Source organism: Chinchilla lanigera, unplaced genomic scaffold (assembly GCF_000276665.1).
Source record: "Chinchilla lanigera isolate Chin_1 unplaced genomic scaffold, ChiLan1.0 scaffold00011, whole genome shotgun sequence".
NCBI classification, from domain to species: Eukaryota; Metazoa; Chordata; class Mammalia; order Rodentia; family Chinchillidae; genus Chinchilla; species Chinchilla lanigera.
In genome coordinates this window covers 15,054,255-15,075,506 of record NW_004955412.1, presented here as the reverse complement: position 1 = coordinate 15,075,506, position 21,252 = coordinate 15,054,255, and the positions used below count along the sequence as shown (strand labels likewise).

The window sequence follows — 21,252 nt, the reverse complement described above, 5'->3', positions numbered from 1 at the left end:
GCAGCATATCTGCCCCCAACTGGGAAAAAGTCATTAGTGTTTCTTTACTCCGATGTGACAGCTGGGCCAGACCCAGCTGAGAAGATGGCTCCTGGCTCAACAGCCAGCTCCCCTGTGCAACGTGGCCGAGGATGCTGAGAAAGATGTTCAGGGGTGAAAGAGGGTGAGCCCTGGAAGTTGACAGTGTCCAGTGTCAGTTCTCCATGTTCTTGGATCCCAGCATTCTGCCCTCCTCTTTGTCCTGCTCCTCCTCCTTTCCACTGACGCCCTGCAGCCCAGGGCTTAGAGCCTGCCACTGCCATTCAGAGGGATAGCGGCTCTCCATCCCCCACCCCAGCTTTCCCAAGATCCAGGCACAAAGGACCTCTGTGGAGGATGCTTGGCCTCCACTTAGGATCTGGCGTGACGCTTGTCCCCTCTAGCCCCTGCCAAGGCTATCTCCAGGTCCAGAGTATTTGAGGCATTATTCTATGACTCTTCTTTTCTCTTAGGGGCAGGAGGAAACAGGTTTCCTTCCCCTGCTGCTTCCATCCTGCCTTCCTGTCGGTGCAAGAGATTCTGGAGAACGGCTCACTCTAAGTCACAGCCTGGTCCCCTGCAGGAGGAGGGGGAGGCGGTGGTCTGCCTAACAGGGTCCCTCCGAGGAGCCCCTTCTCCAGTGACTCCCAGTTCTCATCCAATTCAAGTCACCCTGACAATGTGCTGCTTTTGAGATGCAAATGCAAAATGCTTTCCCCCCTCTGCTTTTTCACTGAAATGCTTCAAGTCTCAGAAAAGGAAGGGGAAAAATGATGTGTTTAAGACAGCACTGTCTCACCCGCCATCGAGCCTGATAAGAGATTGTTAAATTTTAATTAGACAATTAGATTCCTTCAAGTGCCAAACTTCAGAGGAGGCAGTGCACTGCTGAGGCTGAGACAGGAGCACGGGAAACAGGTTGCCTAGGGTGGTGCTGCACCAATGTTCCTCATCCCCCACCTCCTGGGTGCTGTGTCCCAGTGTAACAGAAGCAAAAGAGTGACAGAGAGGGAGATAGAGTGACAGAGGGAGACAGGGAGAAAGGGAAGGAGGACTGAGGCCTTCCTCTGGGCCAGCCAGCTTTCTTCCAGGGTTCTAAGCCACCCTGAAGATGGACCCCTTGACCCCTCACACCATCACCAGCCTGAGGACTAAGGGTGATCATATCTCTCAGATTTTTCTAAGAAAAAATGTCAGATTTTGGTGTCAGTTTTGAACTGTGCAGCATTCAAGCTGGGGTTTTTCTTCCAATGTACCGAACTTGTAAGAAGTGATTTCTCTTTGAGCTGGGGAGCCTGTCTGTCTCTGAGGTGTGACTGATAGGACAGCGTCCCCTACCCCTCTGCCTTAGCCTGTCTTCCTCAGCCTTGCCCACCCTCCTCCCTGCTGTGCTCCCCACCCTCTGTGCTGTGGCCAGTCACAGCAGGGTGCTGGACTGGGGGTTGGCAGCTCAGCCCCAGCTTTCTCATTACTACTCATCCGGAGAACTAATTAATTTTCAAATTAGGGCACATACAGAAACTAGGAACATTTGTAAGACGCTTGGGGCCAACAGTAGATGCTGCTGAGGTTGGAAATGCTGGGCTCCTCCTTCTACCTGGACTGATATTTCCGCACACCTTGGCTCATCCCAGACGTCTTGTGGGAAGCTCAGCTCTGAAGCTTCTGAAGAGAACCACTGTTGAACCACGCTGGCGCTCAGCTAGATGTTCAGGGGACTCTACTGGGAGAGGTACTGGGCACCAGAATGGATGATTCTTCTGGAAGATCTTTCAGTTGATATGCGCCTTTCTGTGCTAGGGCAGAACAGTAAGTACTGGTGACAGGTGAGGGGCACATGATTTCTGGCACTTTGATGGCCTGAGGCTTGCAGGCCACTCACACAAATGGCCTTTCTGTATTCCTGGCTTCAACCAGGGCAGCTGGAAAGGAAAAGCCTAGGAGGTGCCAGAGCAGCCCTGGAAGCTTGTCTGTAATCATCTGCCTGGTGGAGCAGTACTGCCTTGCTTTGCTGTACAGATGAAGGTGGGACCTTGGGAGAAGTCAGGCTCTCCTGAGGCCTGGCATCTGCAGGGTTAGATCATCCAGCCATGTCTCAGGAAATGATCAAGTAGCTACACCTGTAAGGGCCCTGGAGTGCCAGTGCCCACACATATTCGTGGTGATCGCTAACTGTGTTGAGCAGGGCTTGGGACTGTGAGCTTTTATGTGTGAGGCACGAGGCACCCACCAGGAACAGAGGCAGTGTTTGGAGGTGGTGAATAAGTTGATCAAATATTTAAACTCCTAAAACGTGGGTACTGACAGCAGATTTTGGAAAACATGTGCTCTTATTTATCTGAAAAATCTTGTGACTATAAAACTAATTCACCTTGAGTTATGCACTTAGGCAATCTTCTTTTGAAAAAAGGACCAAAGTAGTTGGGCTTTCCGGGAAACTCCTGGGTAGAAGGTGCTGTGTGGCCTGGCGTTTCCCACTTGCAGAAGTCTCAGTGTAGACACTGACCTGACCTGTCCTCTTTGGAGTAAGGACCAGGTCAGAATACCTGGAACAGCACTGAGTCGCCTCAGTGAGAACCTATCTATGCCTCCCAGAGGCACAAGCTCTGACCAGGAAGGAGAAGCATAAGGGACAGGGCAAGGTCAGGGGCTGAGGAATCTTCTGGGTTCCAGTGCAGTGAAAAACCACAGGCTGGCCTCTCCCCCGTGCTTCTCCTAAGGTGCCCTTTGCAACTCACATGTGCAGCACAGAGGCAGAAAGAAAAGAGGAGAGGAGGGGCTGGAGCAGGGGGAAACTGGGTGGACAGTTGTTTTCAGGGGTCACGAGAAAAAGCCAGTAGAGAAATGCCAGGGGGCTATTTTATCCATTCTAAGACATACCCCCCAACCCCATCTCAATATCTCTGAAATCAGAATACACTTAAGAGCATAAAGAATCTTAGAGCTGTACTGGGCTTCAATACCTTTCTTAGCGGTACATGGAACAGTGGTGCATCTTACTTTCAAGTCTGTGTTAGATCCTATGAAATATGGTGAGTACTGTTGCAGTCACTGATTACAGCAGGTGGCCTGGGAGAGCCGGATCCTCTGGGCCAGTTGCCACCTCATCCCGAGGGTCACTCTGTTTGTCCTGCACCTATGCTCCAGGCAGAGACTTTGCTGCATCTTGGAACCCTTCCCCTTTCAACAGAGTCCTCCTAGGTCTTCTGTGTGCCTCCCTTGTGTCTCTTTGTAGAGCCGAACTTCCTCTTTTTATTATAAGGACACAGGTGAAATCAGGTTAGAGCCCACTCTGCTGACCTCATTTTGACTTAATTTCCTCTCTAAAGGCTTTATTTCCAAATACAGTCACGTTCTGGGGTACTGGGGTTGGAGTTTCAACTTAGGCATTTTTTGAGTGTGTGTGTGTTGAGGGTAAGAAACACAGTGTAGCCCGTAACGGTATCCAACGCCAGCACCCACGATGCTCTCAGGCTGTGTGACTTCTTTGTATTTGTGATTCTAGTGGCCTGAGTCAGCAGGTACATTTCAAGTCTGGAGGGGTTTTCTTCTGGGTTATAGAAACGCTTGGATTCCATACAGAAAATATCTATTGAACATGTACTGCCTACACACCAGAGAGCCAGGAGTCAGAAAAGAACAAGACAGTGTGCTTTTTAATTTTTTGATTCATGACGCAGATGAGGCCTGAGTAATACATGGTATAATTCTTGGGGTAGTCACACCTGGGTGAGAAAACTCACCACAGGACCTTGGATCCATGGGAGCCCTGCAGAGAATGAGTGATGGTACAGGCAGGACAACATGAGAGGACTCCCGGGCAAGAGGATGTGGAGCCAGGCTTGCTTTGAAGGATGTGTAGGCACTGAGTAGAGCTCTCCAGAAATTTTCCTCATTTGTAAAGTGGAGTAACAGCTGAAAGTTCCAGGGGGTTCTTTTAAGGATAAATGAGATAATTTGGCAATTATTTGAAATAATTTGGCAAATTCTCAAACCCTTCACAAATATAGGATGTTCTTAGGCAGACTTAGCATTGCTGCAGAAAGTGAGTGTGGTGGATGTGAGAATGGGTAGGGGTGGGAGTAGGGAATGCAAATAGTAGAGCTCCATGGCAGATGCCACTGCCCAGAGAGGGAAGAAGGGAAGAAGGGTGGATGTGAGAATGGGTAGGGGTGGGAGTAGGGAATGCAAATAGTAGAGCTCCATGGCAGATGCCACTGCCCAGAGAGGGAAGAAGGGAAGAAGGTGGAAGAGGGGAAGAAAGTGGGGAGTAAGTGGCCCTCTCATGTGCTTAGGCCCTGACAGTGCTGGCACGGGGCCTTATGCTTACCAGGTCCAATAAGAGGCTGATACAATAAATGAATGTCAGGAGCAGCCCTGGTTGCCTGATCAATATGTGCATGCAGGTCTCCCGCTATGTGCTCCAAATGGGAAGAGGGACCAGTTGGCATTGCTAAATGCAGCATCAGTGTGGAACAATGCTTCACTGCCTTAGAATTGGAAAACTTGCTCAAGAGTGACATTGCATGTCATCCCACATGGGACTGGGCTTTTTACTTCCCCTGATATCCCAGAGTGGAGATGCTGAGTAGGACCCTCTATACTTCTGGGCTGAGAGCTCCCAGAGAGGGTATGTCAGACAAGGATAGCAATGCAGACAGAGGCTTAGCTGAGGTCCTCTCTGATTCATTGCAGTGAGTGAGCCCTGCTCCCTGCTTTGGATGTGGTACTGTGTTCATCCCAAATTGTATAAACTGGTGGCTTTCAAATCCATTTGGGTAACAAAGTGCCTAGAAGTCATGTTTTTTTTATGCCAAGTGTCTTGAAATGCTGATAAATATAATGCCATTTTATGGAATGGGAACCCTTTTGATAGCAGGAAACTGACTATATTATATAGGCATTATATTTCAATCACAACTAAAACACAGGCTGTCAAGCTGATGCCTCCTGAATTGGCTCCTGAGCACCTCTGCTCTGTTTTCTCTGCCAGCACACCACTACCTCCCTGAGCTCAATAAAGAAATTCCACAGTAATTCTTGACTCTTCTCCCTGCTTACCTCCGATCCCTGTCCTGTCCACATCAATCCAATAACCAAGTTCCATGATACTGACTACCCCCCATGCCCAGTACTGGAGATACAACCCAGGGCCTTGCACATGCTGGGCAAGCGCTATCCCACTGAGCTACACCCGCAGCTTTGGGAATGACTGCTAAGTTAGCTCCTGATTCTGAACACATCTCTCTTTCTTCATTCCCACTACCTCATTCAGTGACTGCAGTCTCCCGCCTGAGCTTCAGCTGCAGCCCCCATTCACACTGAGCTGTCCTCCACATCAGAATAGCTAATGAACTTTCTAGAACAGCAATCCAAAAGGATCGCTCCTCTGCCCGACTTTCCAGGGACTTCCAAGCTAACAAGACCCCAACCTGGCCAAAGAATGTTTCTCTTGTTTAATTTTCTCCCACCTCACTGTCATGCCCTACATGTCTCAACCGAGGGGAATTATTTATTGTTGGTACTTGTGCTTTTCTCCCTACTGGAACATCTGCTCCCACTCGGTTGTTTCAGCCTCTCCTCCTCCTTCATTTTTGATGACACCTCCTTCTGGAAGTCTTTCCCCTGGGATGCCTACTCTCCAGGACTGTCATCAGATGTATCCTGGCATACCTCACTGCTTGCTTGGATTCCTGGTATCCTGCTTGCTCTCCGGGCCCCTTGCATCCATGCTCTATACTGCAGTCTGAATCACCTCTCTTCTAGGCAGATCTGGTCATGTGATTCCTGCTGCCCTTAGGGTCAATGCCAACTCCTGGCATGACTTTTAAGGCCGTCCATGATCTCACCTAGGCAGGCTGCCCAGATTCCACTCATGCCAGGACCCTGTAGGATGCTGCTGTCCTGGATGTCTTTCAGGTCCTCCATGAGGATGCCTGCTACCTAACTGTGTACTCTATCTGCTTCCCAATGTCTAGACTCTTTCTCTTAACTCTCACCTCTTTACCTGCATAATTACTACACATCCTTCAGGTGCCAGATATCTTCTAAATATCATTTTCTCCAGAAAGCTGTCCTGGAATAGCCAGGCTAGGTTGTGAATCTCTCCCCCCAGTCTATTTCTTAGTCCCTATGACCCATAGATTTTATTGCTTGATTAACTGACTATTGTTTCCTCCAGAATATGAGCTATAGAACCATGTATATTTTATTCCTGCCCACATTTTTGGGCACAATGTAGATCAATGCTTAATGAATATTTATGGAATCAAGAATAAATAAATGACTATTTCTGTTCCTACTACTAGAAGCTAGAACTCTTAACTAACTTATCTCAATGTGTGTGGCGCGTGGATTGTGCCTGTAAGTATGTTGAATAAATGAAAGAACGGATGATTGGCTCATTTCAAGGTCATTTATTTTATAATGCATTTTCAACTATATGCTTGTTCATGCCTTTTACCATCTGCAAGAACTTGCTAGCAGAAGAGCGGTGGCTGGCCCTGACATTATTTTAAAAGTGTCGGTTGTAAAAGTTAAAATCCTGAGTTTGGAGAATTTTCTTTGTTTTATTACCTGTGACTGGTAATAGTTGGATCCCTGGGCCCCTCTATGGGAGGCAGTGTGCCCTGGAAACCGTCCTGCTCACTCCTTGTGTCCATTTCTCCTGGCCAGAGCCTTGCCGCCCAGTGGCTCCGCTGCCCCAATGGATCCACTGAATCTGTCCTGGTATGATGACGATCTGGAACGGCAGAACTGGAGCCGATCCTTCAATGGGTCGGAAGGAAAGGTGGACCGGCCCCACTACAACTACTATGCCATGCTGCTCACCCTTCTCATCTTCGTCATTGTCTTCGGCAACGTGCTGGTATGCATGGCTGTGTCCCGCGAGAAGGCACTGCAGACGACCACCAACTACCTGATCGTCAGCCTCGCGGTGGCCGACCTGCTTGTTGCCACGCTGGTCATGCCCTGGGTTGTCTACCTGGAGGTAGGTGTGGGCCCCACCTTACTCCAGTGCTTTCTGCAGGAAGCCCTGTGCTACATCCTGGGCTCCAGGTACCCGATTACTTCCATCACAGGCTGCCTGCCACTTCCTCCTTTGCTTCTGGGCTAAACTTTTTTCCTTATCAGGTGGTTAGATTGTCTCCTTAATAAGTGTAACTACTATTTGTAGAGTATTTAGTAAGTGCTGGGCCTTGGGGTAAATACACAGCACTTTCCTAAATAATACTCCAAGCAGCTCTGAGAGGCTGGCATGATCAACATTTTGCAGATGGTGAAGCAGGTAGGTGATCAGGAAAGTTAGGTGATTTCTCCAACATCATACAGTTGGCAGGCAAGAAGTGCAACTTCATCTGGCTCTAGAAGTGGTTCAGTGGGTCATGGTGGAAATGGAACAACTGGTGAAGATCTCCAGGGAAGGGACATGTTAATGCTCCCAGGCCTGAAACCTTCATCCCTCCCTGCCAGTGTCAGAAGTGGGGCTGCTGCCCTGAGCTTTCTTAATCTTCTCCATTCCTGGTGGATTCAGGCACCCATGACCAGCACCTCCAGGAAGAGGCTACCTTTAACAGTGTGACAGTCCCTTTCTTTAGGAAGAATTGTGCAACTACCCGTTGTACCACCCAGGATGGAGCACACAGCTCTGTGCCTGGCGGTGGGGAGCAGGCAGCCTTGCAGTGTGGCCCAGACACTTTGCCAAGTGTGGTACATATACTGATTAAGTAACTGTGGGAGCTGATGCTACTCTCCCCCTTTTACAGGAAATAGAGACTTCGGGAAGAGGCTGCTGTCTTCACCTAGGCCCTGTAGCAAAGGAAGAAACCCTAAGGGGAGCCCCTCCCAGAAGACACTTTCCAAACCTGGCGGGTAGATCTGGGAGGGCCTAAGGGGGTGGTGTGAGTGGGCACAAGCTGGGTCCTGTCCCATTTTCTGCCCAGAAGTCTAGGGTTACCTCTCCAGGACTGAAGCCGGCCTGGACTCTGTGTGTCTGGAAAAGCCAATCAGGCACTGGGGAAGATGCCACCACTCAGGTCTGAGCCCTGGACCAAAGGCGAACTCACCTGTGTCACAGACAAGTCCCTGTCTGGGAGGGAAGGCTTCTGTTGCTGAAAGGAAGTATAAAATCTTCGTAGGCTTGAGCACAGGAGATGACTGGAAGCATAGCTCAAGTGGGGAGGGGAGGCTGGTCCAAACTGGCCCCCCTGCCCGTCCCCGGGCTCCCAAGGGGCTCTTGTTCTCCTGTTGAACCCAGCACACTGGTGCACAGGGAGTTCTGGCCCATCATTCCCTTGGTTTTGTTAGAACAACCAGAACAGTTTGAAACTTCCAAACTGACCTGGCTGAATAGTAAAGAAGAATCGAAAGAAAATGCAATAAATTAAAAGAAAACAGCATAAAAACATAGGCCAGGTTTCTCATTCTTTATGGCTCACATGTGTGTGAGGACCCTGGATTCTGTCCATCCCATATCCTGTCTGAAAGCTTCTTTATTCTCAGGCTTGATCGACATCTGCTTCCTTCCAAAAGAGAGTCCTAGACCCCAGACCATTAGGGAAAAGTCGAGAGTAAAGCGGGAGAACAAACAACCTCTGTATTTTTCAGTCTCCTGATCTATGATGTGGGAATAATAATGGTACCCGCCTCATAGAGTTGTTTCAGGATCCAATGAGTCGCTCTATGGAAAGTGCTTAGAATGGTACCCTGCACATGTAAGTATGCAAGGGTGATGAAGATAAAGATGATGATAGATTATTCAACAGCTCTCCTCCCAGAGGGAGCTCTCTGTTCTTCTTGCCACCTGCCTCCATACCTAGGCAAAAAGACACCGTCTTCCCAGAGTGAGCGGTGTTCTCCTTGGGGCTCTGGGTATGACTTCTGCTACCTTCCAGACTCCCCGTCCCTACCTAGACACTTGGGCAGAGGCAAATCTCTACACAAGCTATATCAGGGTCCTCAGCCATCTAAATCCTTCAGAAAAATATTTTAAACACCTTTAAAATTTGTCCACCAATATTTTAGAGGTGAAGCCATGCATGTCAGCAGGCAGCATGCAGACAGACACTTTCTCAGGCAGTACCCAAACTCTCCCACATAAGCCCCTGAAAACAAGACCTTGGGGGCAAGCCCCAACTGAAGGACATAATCTCCTCAATGTATTGACCCTGGTGGAGTGTTGCCCAGCATTCTGTTAACCACGCAGTGTACTTTCTCCAAGAGATGTTGTAGTGGTCTAGAGTTCTTCATCCTGTTCCGTTCTAGCAATGCTAACTGTCCCCTACAGCCTGCCATGCCGCCCTTTTCTTGTCTTGGGTATACTCTGCCCCCTGTAGGAAAAACATGCGGACTTCGGAGTGGGAGGACTGGGCTCACATCCCGACTCCATCTCTTTTCAATGGGGTAGTGGTGGGAGAAGTTCCTGACAAATGGCAGGAAAGGGTCACTTGCCTGCATGTGGATCCAATTGAGGCCCCTTCTACCCTTTTAAGGTGAGGTTGACCGTGTATATTTACTAGAAGAAGAGACTGGAAAGATGATCAAGGTCCTGGGGATGTAGGCCAGTGGTAGAGCACTTGCCCAGCATGTGTGAGGCCCTGGGTTCAATCCCCAGCATCACAAAAAGAAGCAACCATGGAGTGGTTAATTTCTCTCCATACTACTACCTCCCTCACCTCCACCCAAACATCTGTGCAGACTGAGTAAATGAGATTGGAAGTGTTCTCTGTATGGAATGATCGGGAGTTGGAAAAACTAAGGCCGTCTCTAAAGGGGCAACACTCATCCATTCATTCAGCAGATGTGTTCTGAAAAGATGAGCAAAGATCTCAAAGGTATTTTATTCACTCACTCAGCGCTGATTGAACACTTCCATCTTGGACCTTGGGGTCTAAGGCACTGGCCTGCTATGGATGAAGACAGGGCCCCAGTACAATACAGTTTCCTGGAGGTGACATGGGACAGTCCCCAGGAGACAAGGGGAGTAGAGGGAGCATGTGTCCCAGCCTGGAAGTATTGGAAAGGCTTCCAGAAAGAGGTAATACTTGGTGAAGAATTATCCAGAAGAAGCAGTAAAACAGAACCACCTCCTCTGAGAGAAGGAGCCAGAGTCCTGAACACTGAGGTTTGCCATTCTCATTCCACAGATTTGAACACAACGTGTGTGGAACAACACCTGACACACTAAGTGCTGGGCATTATTCTAGTTTTGTTAGCATTTGCTGGCTCCAGCTCAGAGCTTCTCATGCTGGTCCCGGCCCTACAGGAGCAAGATGTCAACGAAAGATGCCCAAAAGTGTGGAGGAAGGACCCTTTGTGCAGCTGGAAAGCCTGGGCCAATCCTTCCTCTGCCACTAAATCTCCAAGTGACCTTGGGCAAGTCTGTTTTCTTGTGTGACCCTGTTTGTCCACCCTTGGCATGGTAATCTGTCCTTGCCATGTTCTATATTCACCAAGTGCTTTTTACAGACGATGATCTCTTTTAACAAGTTCGATGGTCCCTTCTTTTTCTTTCTTTTTTTTTTTTTTTTTTGTCTTTTGGAGACAGAGTCTCCCTATGCAGTTCAGCCTAGACTTCAGCTCACTTTGTAGCCCAGCCTGGTCTCAAACTCACGATGATCCTCCTGTCTCAGCCTCCCGAGTGCTGGGATTACAGGCGTGTGCCACCAGGCCTGGCCCATGGTCCCTTCTAAGATGGTCTTCTCCGTTCTTAAAAAAGCAAGCGATGTGATGCCTGACGAACTTGTCTCACATCCCAGCCTGGCTGAATGCTTGCTGGGTGAACTTAGTCATGCTTTGTGGTCTCTCTGAGCTTCCGTTCCCTCATCTATAAATGGGGATCAGCAACCACTTCTTTTAACAGTTTTAAAAACAATCAATGAGATAAAGTACAGCGCCCAGAGTAAACATTCTACAAAGCGGCTGTCAGTGCTTTTTCTTGGGTTTCTGACCGGCCACCCCTAATTTGAATGGTCTCAAAGCAGTTGCTCCTGAGACCAAAGAGGAAAGCCTTCCCTTCCCAGGCAGGCTGTTGGGGAGAGGGGCTGGAGAGGGTCCTGAAACAGGGACCATGTGTGAACGGTTCATGTCTGTGTCCAGAAACCTAAGATAAAGACTAAGCTGCTCAGTAAGTGTTTATAAAGAGGAGGGAAGGAAAAAGGAGACAGAGACAAAGGGCCTGAACTCTCAGACCTGGGTTACTGGGTACGTGAAAGCAGCTCCTGGGTGCTGGTCCTAGGAGAGGCTTTAAGGTGAGGTTAGTGTGAATCAGATGGGCTAGGGACCCTGCCCCGCAGTGCTTTGCAGGGGACTCTGTTTATACAAGGAAATCCCCCCGACCAACCCTCCACTGTCAACACAACTGGATACAGTGCAAGGCTACCAGGAAAAGCCCTGAGACAGTTCCCTCGGGAAATATTGCTGCAGGAAAGGCTTCCGTCTTCTGGGGAAAACTGCTATTTCCTCCTTGTGAGATGACAGCAGCTACATCACCCATCCTTGAGCTTAAGGCCGGGGTTTGGTTCTACGCCTGAACAGAAGAAAGGGCAGTGGTGAGAATGAGCAATGTGGCCATTGGCCCTGCTGCTGTGCTGAGCTAGGACACAGTTGGTGCTGCCCGGCTGTGGTCACTGGAGAGGGCTTTGTCACTTCGTTCTCTGCATGGATAGAAGCCAAAGGTGTCCTCAGTGACTGAGAAACTCCACACTTCTGGAGATGCCAGCATCAACCAGCTATGTGATTGTGTGTGTAGTGTGAGTGAGGGGCTGGGGACGTGCAGATGTGTATGCAGGTGCGTGTGCGTGCGTGTGTGTGTGTGTGTGCGATGTAAAATGTTCTTGCCTGGATTTGAACACCTCATTTCTCATCAGACCAAGGAAATATCACATCACCTCTTTCTCAGCTTGTCTTGGAGTTCCTATGGCTCCAACCCAGATGTTTTTTTCGTTCTCTAAGAATAACAAAGAGCAGACACTCCTTTCCTGTCTCATACTGAGCCACTGTCTTTAGAGACATTTTTTGGGCCCTGACTTTGTGTCACATACTCCAGGCTAAGCATAGATAGGTTTGCCTGGCTCCTTCAGAATCTGTCCTAGTGAAGGACCAGAAGCTGAGCCAAAAGGCTGCAAGCAAGTCACTGTATTTTTCTGAGGCTCTGTTTCATCACTGGAATAAATAAGTATTCTAAAATTATACCTGTGGTTTAATTTACCGTTATAACTGAGTGATGGCATGGAGGTCATTTCCATTGAAAAAAATTTAATGCTATTCACAGTTCCCCCTAGGAATGGGAAGCACAGCCAGGAGAGCACCCAGCCAAGCTTGGGTCAGAAGGCAAAAAAAGGCCAGGGGAAAGCTCATGCCACACACTTTGTTGGGGTTTCCATGGGAAAGGCAAGGCTGGATGGAATGAGCAGGTTAGGACTGTGTAGTCTGATGAACTCCAGAGGATTTGGGCTAACAGGGTGGCCCCTAGTTACCTCACATCTGGCCCCAGGGTGTTTTAGAGCACAGGAAACATTGGTTTGATATGTGAGAGTATAAGGGGAATGGTTGGCTTGCATTTGAGAGGTAGTGAACTACCAAGTAAGTAGTTCACTACGTTTAAGAACCAGCTAACTCTGCGGGAGGCAATCTCTCCCCAAGTCTGGAGGTCTCCAAAATACCACAGCATCAGAAATACCATAGGACATGAAAAACTAGAGTTAACATAGGTTTTGCTTTGATGAATGAACAGCAAATAGACAAAGAAACAAAGAAAACACGTGAGGATTACAAGGTGGTCACACAAATGTTTTACAGATTAAGGTTCCAAGATGAGGCGCTCCCTTGAAGTGAATTGCCTTTCCTATAGCCAAGTTCTTGGCACAAAGAACACTTACACGTCTAGAAGAGAAGCTGGAGCCTGGGCCTCAGACCACCACGGGACCTCTCCCCATGGCTACCTCTTCTGCTGAGACCCGCGAGAGTCCCACAGCTGTCCTCTGAGCCCATAGCGTGATCTGCTGCTGGTGGCCTGAGCCACGGGGCCTAGGCTAATCTCCTCCTCCTGTTGTCCACCCATTATGCTGCTTTGTCCCCAGGTGGTGGGCGAGTGGAAATTCAGCAGGATCCATTGTGACATCTTCGTCACTCTGGATGTCATGATGTGCACGGCAAGCATCCTGAACCTGTGTGCCATCAGCATCGACAGGTGAGTCCAGCCAGGGTGGGAGAGGGGACCCTGGCACTGGCCTTTCTGTCTGCCCTGCCTCTGCTCAGGGGCAAGCCGTGTCTGTGATGCTATACGACTGGCTCTGCGTGTGTGAGTCCGTGTGCATGTGTGCATGTCCGTATGCATGCGTGTGTATGTGCGTGTGTGTGTTTGGCTAAGACAGTACAAACTCCTGAAAGGGAGGACATCTATGGACTGTGAGGCTCCCCAAAATACCCACATAGTGACGGTTTTGAAAGAGAAAGAACTTGATGCTGAGGAAGCCCTGGATCTATCACTTTCTATGTGCCTGAACTTGTTGCAGTTCTTAGAATTCCCAGTTTCATTTTCTGGGCAGGGATGGTAATGATACCTTTCTCCTGAAACTTCAGAGTTTGATTTTGCATTTCATGTCCAGCACTGGTCACAGCACAGGCTATACTCCCTGAGCTGTATGTGGAGAACCTTTCACTAAATTGCACCAATGTGCCACGCAGGCTCCCTGTGGTACTGGCCCAGCTCCCCTCATAGCATTCATGGAAGATAAGTTAGTGCTTCAGATGCACTGGGTAGAGGAATGTGAGAGAGGATTGTAAAGAGCTGCGTTGTAAATCTTTCCTGCTAAATAGAGCTGACACCTTGCTCTGAGGGGCCTGGTTACCAATCTATCAACAAACACTTTCACCTTCCATGAGCCCATCACAAGTGAGGTGTAATTTAAAAGGTGCAAAGACGCAGGCCATGGCCCCTCAAGAAGCCTAAAGTCCAAGTGGGGAGTTAGAGTCATGGACATGACCCAGAAGTACACTGCAGCTGGCTGGCCTGTGTTTGATGGGGCATCACCAGCCATCCTCAAGGTCTCGTGTGGTGACAGGAGGGAGGGTTGAGAGAGACTATCAGGCAAGCTTCATAGGGGTGATCAGCAGCTCGGTGCCTGGATCAGGGGCGTCTCTTATGTGTGCATTTTGTGGAATGAAGGATCCCTGGGCCTGCACCCCAGACTCAGCCCCCTCTTACAGGTACACAGCTGTAGCCATGCCCATGCTGTACAACACGCGCTACAGCTCCAAGCGCCGGGTCACCGTCATGATTGCCATTGTCTGGGTCCTGTCGTTCACCATCTCCTGTCCACTGCTCTTTGGACTCAATAATACAGGTGAGTCTTGCCTTTGTCTAGGGCTGAAGTGGCTTTGGATCCCTGCTCTTGGGCTGAGAGTCCTGATGGGCCCATTCACCACCCTGGACTGAGGCTGGCCTGGATCTTCTGGGTCCAGCCCAACTCAGAGTTGTTCCAGGTTGGGCTAGAGAGGAAGCAATGGCCTAGGGCATGATAGAGTGGGATGAGGAGTGGTGAACGTGGCTCAGGAGGATGTCTGGCCATTTTCAACTTTATTAAATTGAAGCAGAGAGCTTCACAAAGTGTGCGTGTGTGTGTGTGTGTGTGTGTGTGTGTGTGTGTGTGTGTGTGTGTGTGTGTGTGTACATGAATGTGAGGGAGACTACTGGGTTTCCAATCACCCCTGACAAGTTGTTTTTGTGATAAGGCTTCAGCCTGGTGGGCTGCCTGAGTCTAGGCTGGGTCTGAGCCACCTGGAGCAGGAAAACTAGAGAAAAGTAGGAAGTGAGCCCACCTGTGCCTCTCCCTACAGAAGGCAGCAACAGAGCACCTCTCACAGAAGAGGGACAGAGAACCTGCTAGTGTGTAGCTGCTTCTCATCAGGGAGACAAGAGCCAGACAAGTACACCCCTGGAGACCAGAGCAAGACAGAATTCAGTGAAGCCTAGAAAATTCGTAGTATAAAATCAAAGTGTTACAGGAATTCTAAGAAGTGAGAACAGAACTAAATTCACCCAGGAAAGCCCAAGATAAAGCACAAACATCTGGTAGACCTGGAAGGGACTATGGGAGCGCATAGAACACATTGGAACACAAGTGGGTGCAGCAAACAGGACCAAGTTATCTTGTTCCTAAAGTTAGCAAGTAACAGGACTCCCCTCCCCAGTATACAGGAAAAGCTGGAATAATGAGTTGCTCTTTTGAAAATAACTCTTGTGTCACTTCTTCTGACTTGTGTGTTCAGAGATGATCTAGTAACTAATGATCTAGTAATGATCTAGTAACCTGGTAATGAGAAAATTTGGAAGCAGTCAATTCTGGCTTAGCTTTTTGCTTATAATTGTGGTTTTAATACTCTGATTTACACCTGCACATTAATTTATGACTAACATGTCCAGGCAACCTTAAACCTCTCATCATATTCTCTGTAGGACTGCTCCTCATTCCCACGGAGATAGGTGCTCCCGTGGCACTGTGGCCCAGGGGGCCAGCTGATGCCCTGCCCACCTCGGGCTCTCTTTTCCTCAGACCAGAATGAGTGCATCATCGCCAACCCTGCCTTTGTGGTCTATTCCTCCATTGTGTCCTTCTACGTGCCCTTCATCGTCACCCTGCTGGTCTACATCAAGATCTACATTGTGCTCCGCAAACGCCGCAAGCGGGTCAACACCAAGCGCAGCAGCCGAGCTTTCCGGGCCAACCTGAGGGCCCCACTCAAGGTCTAAGACCCTCCCTCCCCTCCAAGTGTCCCTGCCTAAGCAGCCCCAAGGCACTTTGTCCCTTGCTCAGGTGGGGACCTGGGAACCACAGCGAGGTTGCTGTCCAGGCTAGAGAAGTGCCCAGCAGACAGATGAGGGTGTTGGTCTCTGTGGAGGGATTTGAATGTCCAGGAGTGGGAGGTGGCAGCCACGGTGGCACCAATTGGACAAAGAAGCCTGCCCAGAGCTCTTTGTGACTGAGCGCAGCTGTTCCAGCTTGGCATCTTCCTGGTGTGCTCTCTTCCTCTTTGCTTAGCTCCTCCTTTCTACTCTCTGCCTCCTTCCCTCCTGTCTCCTCCATCCCATTTTCTTCACCTGCTGCACTCTCTGTCCTGCTCACCTCCTGTATCCTTATCACTTCTTCTTTCCTACTTTTCTATTCTGTTCTCTCAGCTCCTTGCTCTTCTGTCTTGTGAATTCTCCCCTCTTTTCAGCCTTATCTGAAAAGACAGTATGTGGGCATGGGAGGAGTGAAAGCTTCCAGGTTACACATATCAGGTTCAAATCCTGGCTCCGCCCCGTTTTGGCTGAGTGACCATGGGCAAATTGCTTAACTTCTGTGAGCCTCCGTTTCCTCATCTGTTAAATGGACTTCGAAGGGTAGTCTTGAAGATTCATCATGAGAAGGGATGTGCGTGTGCCTAAGAGGGTGCTGGGCCCTAAGTTCTCCAGAAAAATCAGGGTCCTTTTGTCCCTCATCCTGCTGACTTCCTCTCATCGCAGCAGGATGAGAGTGGCCCCACTCTCCTGATCTCTGAACCCCATTCTGAGTCTGAGATCTCCATAAAGCCTTGGGTTCCTGTCTCCCTGTGCCCAGTCCCCTCACTGTCTCGTGTGACCCATGTGCTGGCTCACTTCACAGGGCAACTGTACTCACCCTGAGGACATGAAACTCTGCACCGTTATCATGAAGTCTAATGGGAGTTTCCCAGTGAACAGGCGGAGAATGGTAAGTGTTCAGGTCAGGAACCCATAGCCAAGTTTTCTGTCCTTGGGGAGCCTACCAGCCATGACTCTGAACCCTCTCCAGCTGGCCAAAGACAGAAACACCTCCCAGCATCCCCTGCACTGCCTCAGTGAAGGGCAGGCTCACCATTCACACTGCCAAGCAGGTGTCGAGCAGGACCTGCATGGCTCAGGTTCATAGAAAATTATTGGGAAGAGGGACTTGGCCATAAAAACATAATAAAAGTGGTGAGAATGGCTATCACCCCTTCTTGCATACCTAGTGAGTTCCTGTTATCTCCTCAAATCTTCAGCACGACCCTGGAAAGTAAGTCCAATTGATTTTATCAATCTTCACTCACAAAGGAGGAAACAGAGGTTCAGAGAGCTTAGGTAACTTCCCCACATCTAAACAGTGACAGCACATATTGGAACCTAGATCTCTGTAACTTTTAAGTCCACACCCATGCTCTTTCCACTGACATGCGCTGCCATATAGACGGGCAGGTTCTGGGACTGGAGGCTGGTAGCTGAGGAAGGTTTCAGCAGAGCAGCCCTGGGGCTGCTGGTGAAACGCAACCTGGAAATAGGGCCCACAGGTGCAAATCAGAGCATAGCCTTAGCGCTGAGGTCCAAGCAGCAGGTTCCCCTCCTCCCACAACTGGCAGAGAATAGGTCAGAGAACCCACAGAGGGCCACATGCAAAGTCCAGGTCAGATGTCCTTGGGAAGCAGAGTCCCCATCTCTCACCTGCACTCCAAAGGCATCACTTTAAGAGCTGTTTATGATGCAGGTACCAAAACAGGGACCCAGGATGGGGTCAAGGCAGCAACTCAGTTATACCAGCTGGGCACATAGACTGGCTGCATTTTAGAAGCTGGAGCTAAGACCTCTAAGGCTTCCAACAGGACAGCCTAAGGAAGCACTGGGAGACTGTGAGTGGATCCATACCAGGCCCTCCTGGTCAGCCCAGCAGGGAAGATGTGGGCCCCAGGGACCAGCTGTTCAGCACCTGGGTCAGTCTAGTTTGCACGTTGGTGCAGGTGCCCATGAAGCAGAGCTCTGGGCCTGCAATTCAGCCTAGCAGGAGGGACAAGGGTGGGTGTTCTCTAGACAGTTAGAGCATGAGTTTTTGGAAGCAGGACTGAACATCATTCAGGGATTTATCCGCAGCAGTCAGCTTGGCACCTGACGCTTAGGCAGCACTCAGGAAGTGTTGCTCAGGCAACAAAAGAGAAACCCTCAGAAAATGGTTTGGGGTATTGAGACTGCAAAAGGATTGCTCTGGGAAGTGGGCTGTAGATCCAGACAGCCCCTGCCTCGTAGGGCTAGCTCTTCTCTCTCTCCTGGCAGAGTGACCCTGTGTGTGCACAGGGAGGGTGGGGAGCAGAAGAGCACAGGAGCCTGGGTGGCTGCTGCCCAAGACCATGCCTGGCTTCACCCAGAGCTCTCTGCTTATGGTGCAGGAGGCTGCCCGCCGAGCCCAGGAGCTGGAGATGGAGATTGTCTCCAGCACCAGCCCTCCCGAGAGGACCCGGTACAGCCCTATCCCGCCCAGCCACCACCAGCTGACTCTCCCTGCCCAGTCCCACCATGGCCTCCACAGCACTCCCGACAGCCCCGCCAAGCCAGAGAAGAATGGGCATGCCAAAGACCACCCCAAGATTGCCAAGATCTTTGAGATCCAGTCCATGCCCAATGGCAAAACCCGGACCTCGCTCAAGACCATGAGCCGTAGGAAGCTCTCCCAGCAGAAGGAGAAGAAAGCCACTCAGATGCTCGCCATTGTTCTCGGTGAGTCAGCTCTGGCCGGGGGCAGGTCCATCACTGGAAGCCCCAGTCCCTGCCAACCCTTGCTGACCTTGGTTGGTATATCATGGGTTCAGAACAAGGCCATGCTCACTGATAGGCAGACAAGCTCTGAGGCAGATTCTATAACTGTGCTCTTACAGATGGGCAAGCTGAGGTTTCACATGGTTATATAGCTTGACCAAGAAAGACTCATGATTTGAACTCAAGCAGTCTGACTCCAGCGTCTGTGGGCTTGACCAGCCTACCACAGTGCGCCCAAGCCTTGTATCCTCAGCCAGGTCACTTGGTAGCTCTGAGCCCCCTGTCTGTAGACTAGATAACCTCTCAGGACTGTTGTCATGATCAGACAGCATAGATTCAGTGAGAGTATTTTTAAAATCTGGAAAGTAGTACATATACCTAAGTGTAATCATTATGTTTTTAGCTATTGCCGTTTTGTAGAACTGGTACATAAACACACTCAACCACAACCACATCTCTATGGAACAAGAGCTGTGAAAATAGGGTGGGATGGCTCTGATATAAAGGAGTGTGTGGCCCTGTCCACTAGGCAGAACTTTTCAATGAAGTTCTCCTAGAAATCCATATAATAAAGGTCACAAACTAAGAGGATGGTTGAGGAAGGGGCGACCAATGGGAGTGTGCCTTCTGTGTAACACCTGAGGTGTTCTCTAATAGCCCAGAAATCCTGGGATGTGAGTAGACAAGCACCTCTGTCCTCTTTTTATGCACAAGAGCATGCTGTCCCAGCAGGCCAAGGGGCTACCCAGCATTACATGACTGGTATGTGGCAAGGCCGTATTGGAGCAGGGTATTCTGCTACAGCAGTCCACAGAGGCTATGCTCCAGGGACCTGCTATTCAATCTTGGCGTATTCATCATCTGCTCTTCCCAGACACTACAGTGTCCCTGAGAATGCTCCCTATGTGTCCATGCAGAGTATCCCACTGGAGCAGCTGTTCTGGGGAAAGCACACCCCAGTCAGACAGCAGGGCAGGTGGGAAGTCTGTCTGAGTGAGAGACTGCTATCCAGGCTGGACTAGCAAACATGCAGCCTTTAAGGTGGGAGGTGGGGTGGGGGAGTCTGGAGCAAGGGCATGGCTCTTTGGGGGCCTGGATAGAGTGGGGCTCACAGAGCTGTGCTGCTTAAGACTAGAATGATCTAGGGTACATCACAGAGCAATCACGATACTCAGTTTCCCGTTAACCTCATGCAAACGCTGTGAGAACTAAGTGAGATAGGTATTTAACACTCCCTTTTCCCAAACTATGTGTTCTGTACTGCCATGAACAATGACCATTTCCTCCACTGCTGGCTTGGGAGAGACATTGTTCTCAAGGCTGCTGGGAAGTACACTAGGTATTTCCATGTTCCCTGGCTGCCTCGGGTCAGAATGCTAACGTAAGGGCTGGTTTTTAAACCGCTTTTCCTTCCCTAGCAGGCGGTTGTTATCCTATCCATTGGACAGGTAAGAAAAATGAGGCTGGGGAGGCGAAGGGACCCTTCCTAATAGATGAGTGTCAGAGGCAGCCCGCAGCACTGGTGCCTGCAGCACACAAACCGGGGGTCCATCCGGTGGGACAGGGCACACCCAGCCCAGCCTCTCCGTGGCTTGGAGGCCGCCCTGACCCTGCCTCTCCCCCAGGCGTATTCATCATCTGCTGGCTGCCCTTCTTCATCACGCACATCCTCAACATACACTGTGACTGCAACATCCCGCCAGTCCTGTACAGCGCCTTCACGTGGCTGGGCTACGTCAACAGCGCCGTGAACCCCATCATCTACACGACCTTCAATATCGAGTTCCGCAAGGCCTTCCTGAAGATTCTACACTGCTGACTCTGCCGCCTGCCTGCGCAGCAGCCGCCTCCCACCTCCGGGCCCAGGCTCTCTGGGCCTCGTCCTTGCGAGCTATACGCAGAAAGGCCCTGAGGGACGGGGCCTTCTCTTCACCCTGCAGGCCTGGCTGTGTTTACCTGGCTCTGTGCCCCTCTGCCCACACACCCCCTTTCTGCCAGGGCAAGGCAGAGCCGGGTATGGTACCAGCCCTGGGACAGGACCTACGGCTCAGAGCAGCTCACAGAGTCTCCCTCCCACCTCCAGGCCCTCTCTCCTTGGCACCAAAGATGTAGCCGCCCTCCTTGACCTTTCTCTGGGGCAGCGGGGTCTCTGGAGTTACTAGGACCAGAGTCAAGGCTAAATGGGCAAGCACACTTTATTGGGTTTCCCCTGGCTTTTGTGGGCCTGTGCTGGAGTAGGAGGGATGGTTCTCACCCTACAAAGCTCACAGGGGGCAGGCCTGGAAAACTTCAGCCCTGGGAGAGCCATGGAAATACCAGATAGCACATGGACCCCAGAGGAGGCCAAGCCAAAAGTCTGAGCTCCCTCCCAACTGGAAGTGAGCCCTACCTTCCTCCGCTCTGGCTCTGACTCACCCCACTCTGTTATAGCGCCCATACAGTTCTACACCTTCAGAGGGAGGAACCCTGATCTCCAAGGGCCCTGAGGGGGTCTGTGGAGAGAGAAACTCCAGCGCCCACCCCCCTCGGCCACTTCTCTTCTGTTCCCTATGCTGGCCAGCCTGGAAAGTCAAGTATTGGACCCACATCTGGGCCTGACTTGGGGGACTTTGGAGGTTCTTTGAGAGTCCACCTCCTGCCACATCTGACATAAAGTCTCTCCCTTTGTTTTT

The 21,252-nt window shown here is 50.3% G+C and overlaps 1 protein-coding gene across 2 annotated transcripts in view; it reads left to right on the top strand.

Moving 5' to 3' along the window:
* Positions 1-21,252, top strand: part of Drd2 (dopamine receptor D2) — a 60,304-nt gene extending 39,052 nt beyond the window's left edge. Inside the window, exons 2-8 of one of the 2 annotated variants that reach the window (XM_005378146.2) lie at positions 6,694-7,009; positions 13,098-13,207; positions 14,227-14,363; positions 15,573-15,763; positions 16,665-16,751; positions 18,214-18,541; positions 20,206-21,252. In XM_005378146.2, the coding sequence (XP_005378203.1) occupies positions 6,725-7,009; positions 13,098-13,207; positions 14,227-14,363; positions 15,573-15,763; positions 16,665-16,751; positions 18,214-18,541; positions 20,206-20,399 (1,332 nt within the window). In that variant the 5' untranslated portion in view covers positions 6,694-6,724 and the 3' untranslated portion in view covers positions 20,400-21,252. The remainder of the gene's footprint in view (positions 1-6,693; positions 7,010-13,097; positions 13,208-14,226; positions 14,364-15,572; positions 15,764-16,664; positions 16,752-18,213; positions 18,542-20,205) is intronic. The other variant, XM_013510952.1, reaches the window with a different exon arrangement.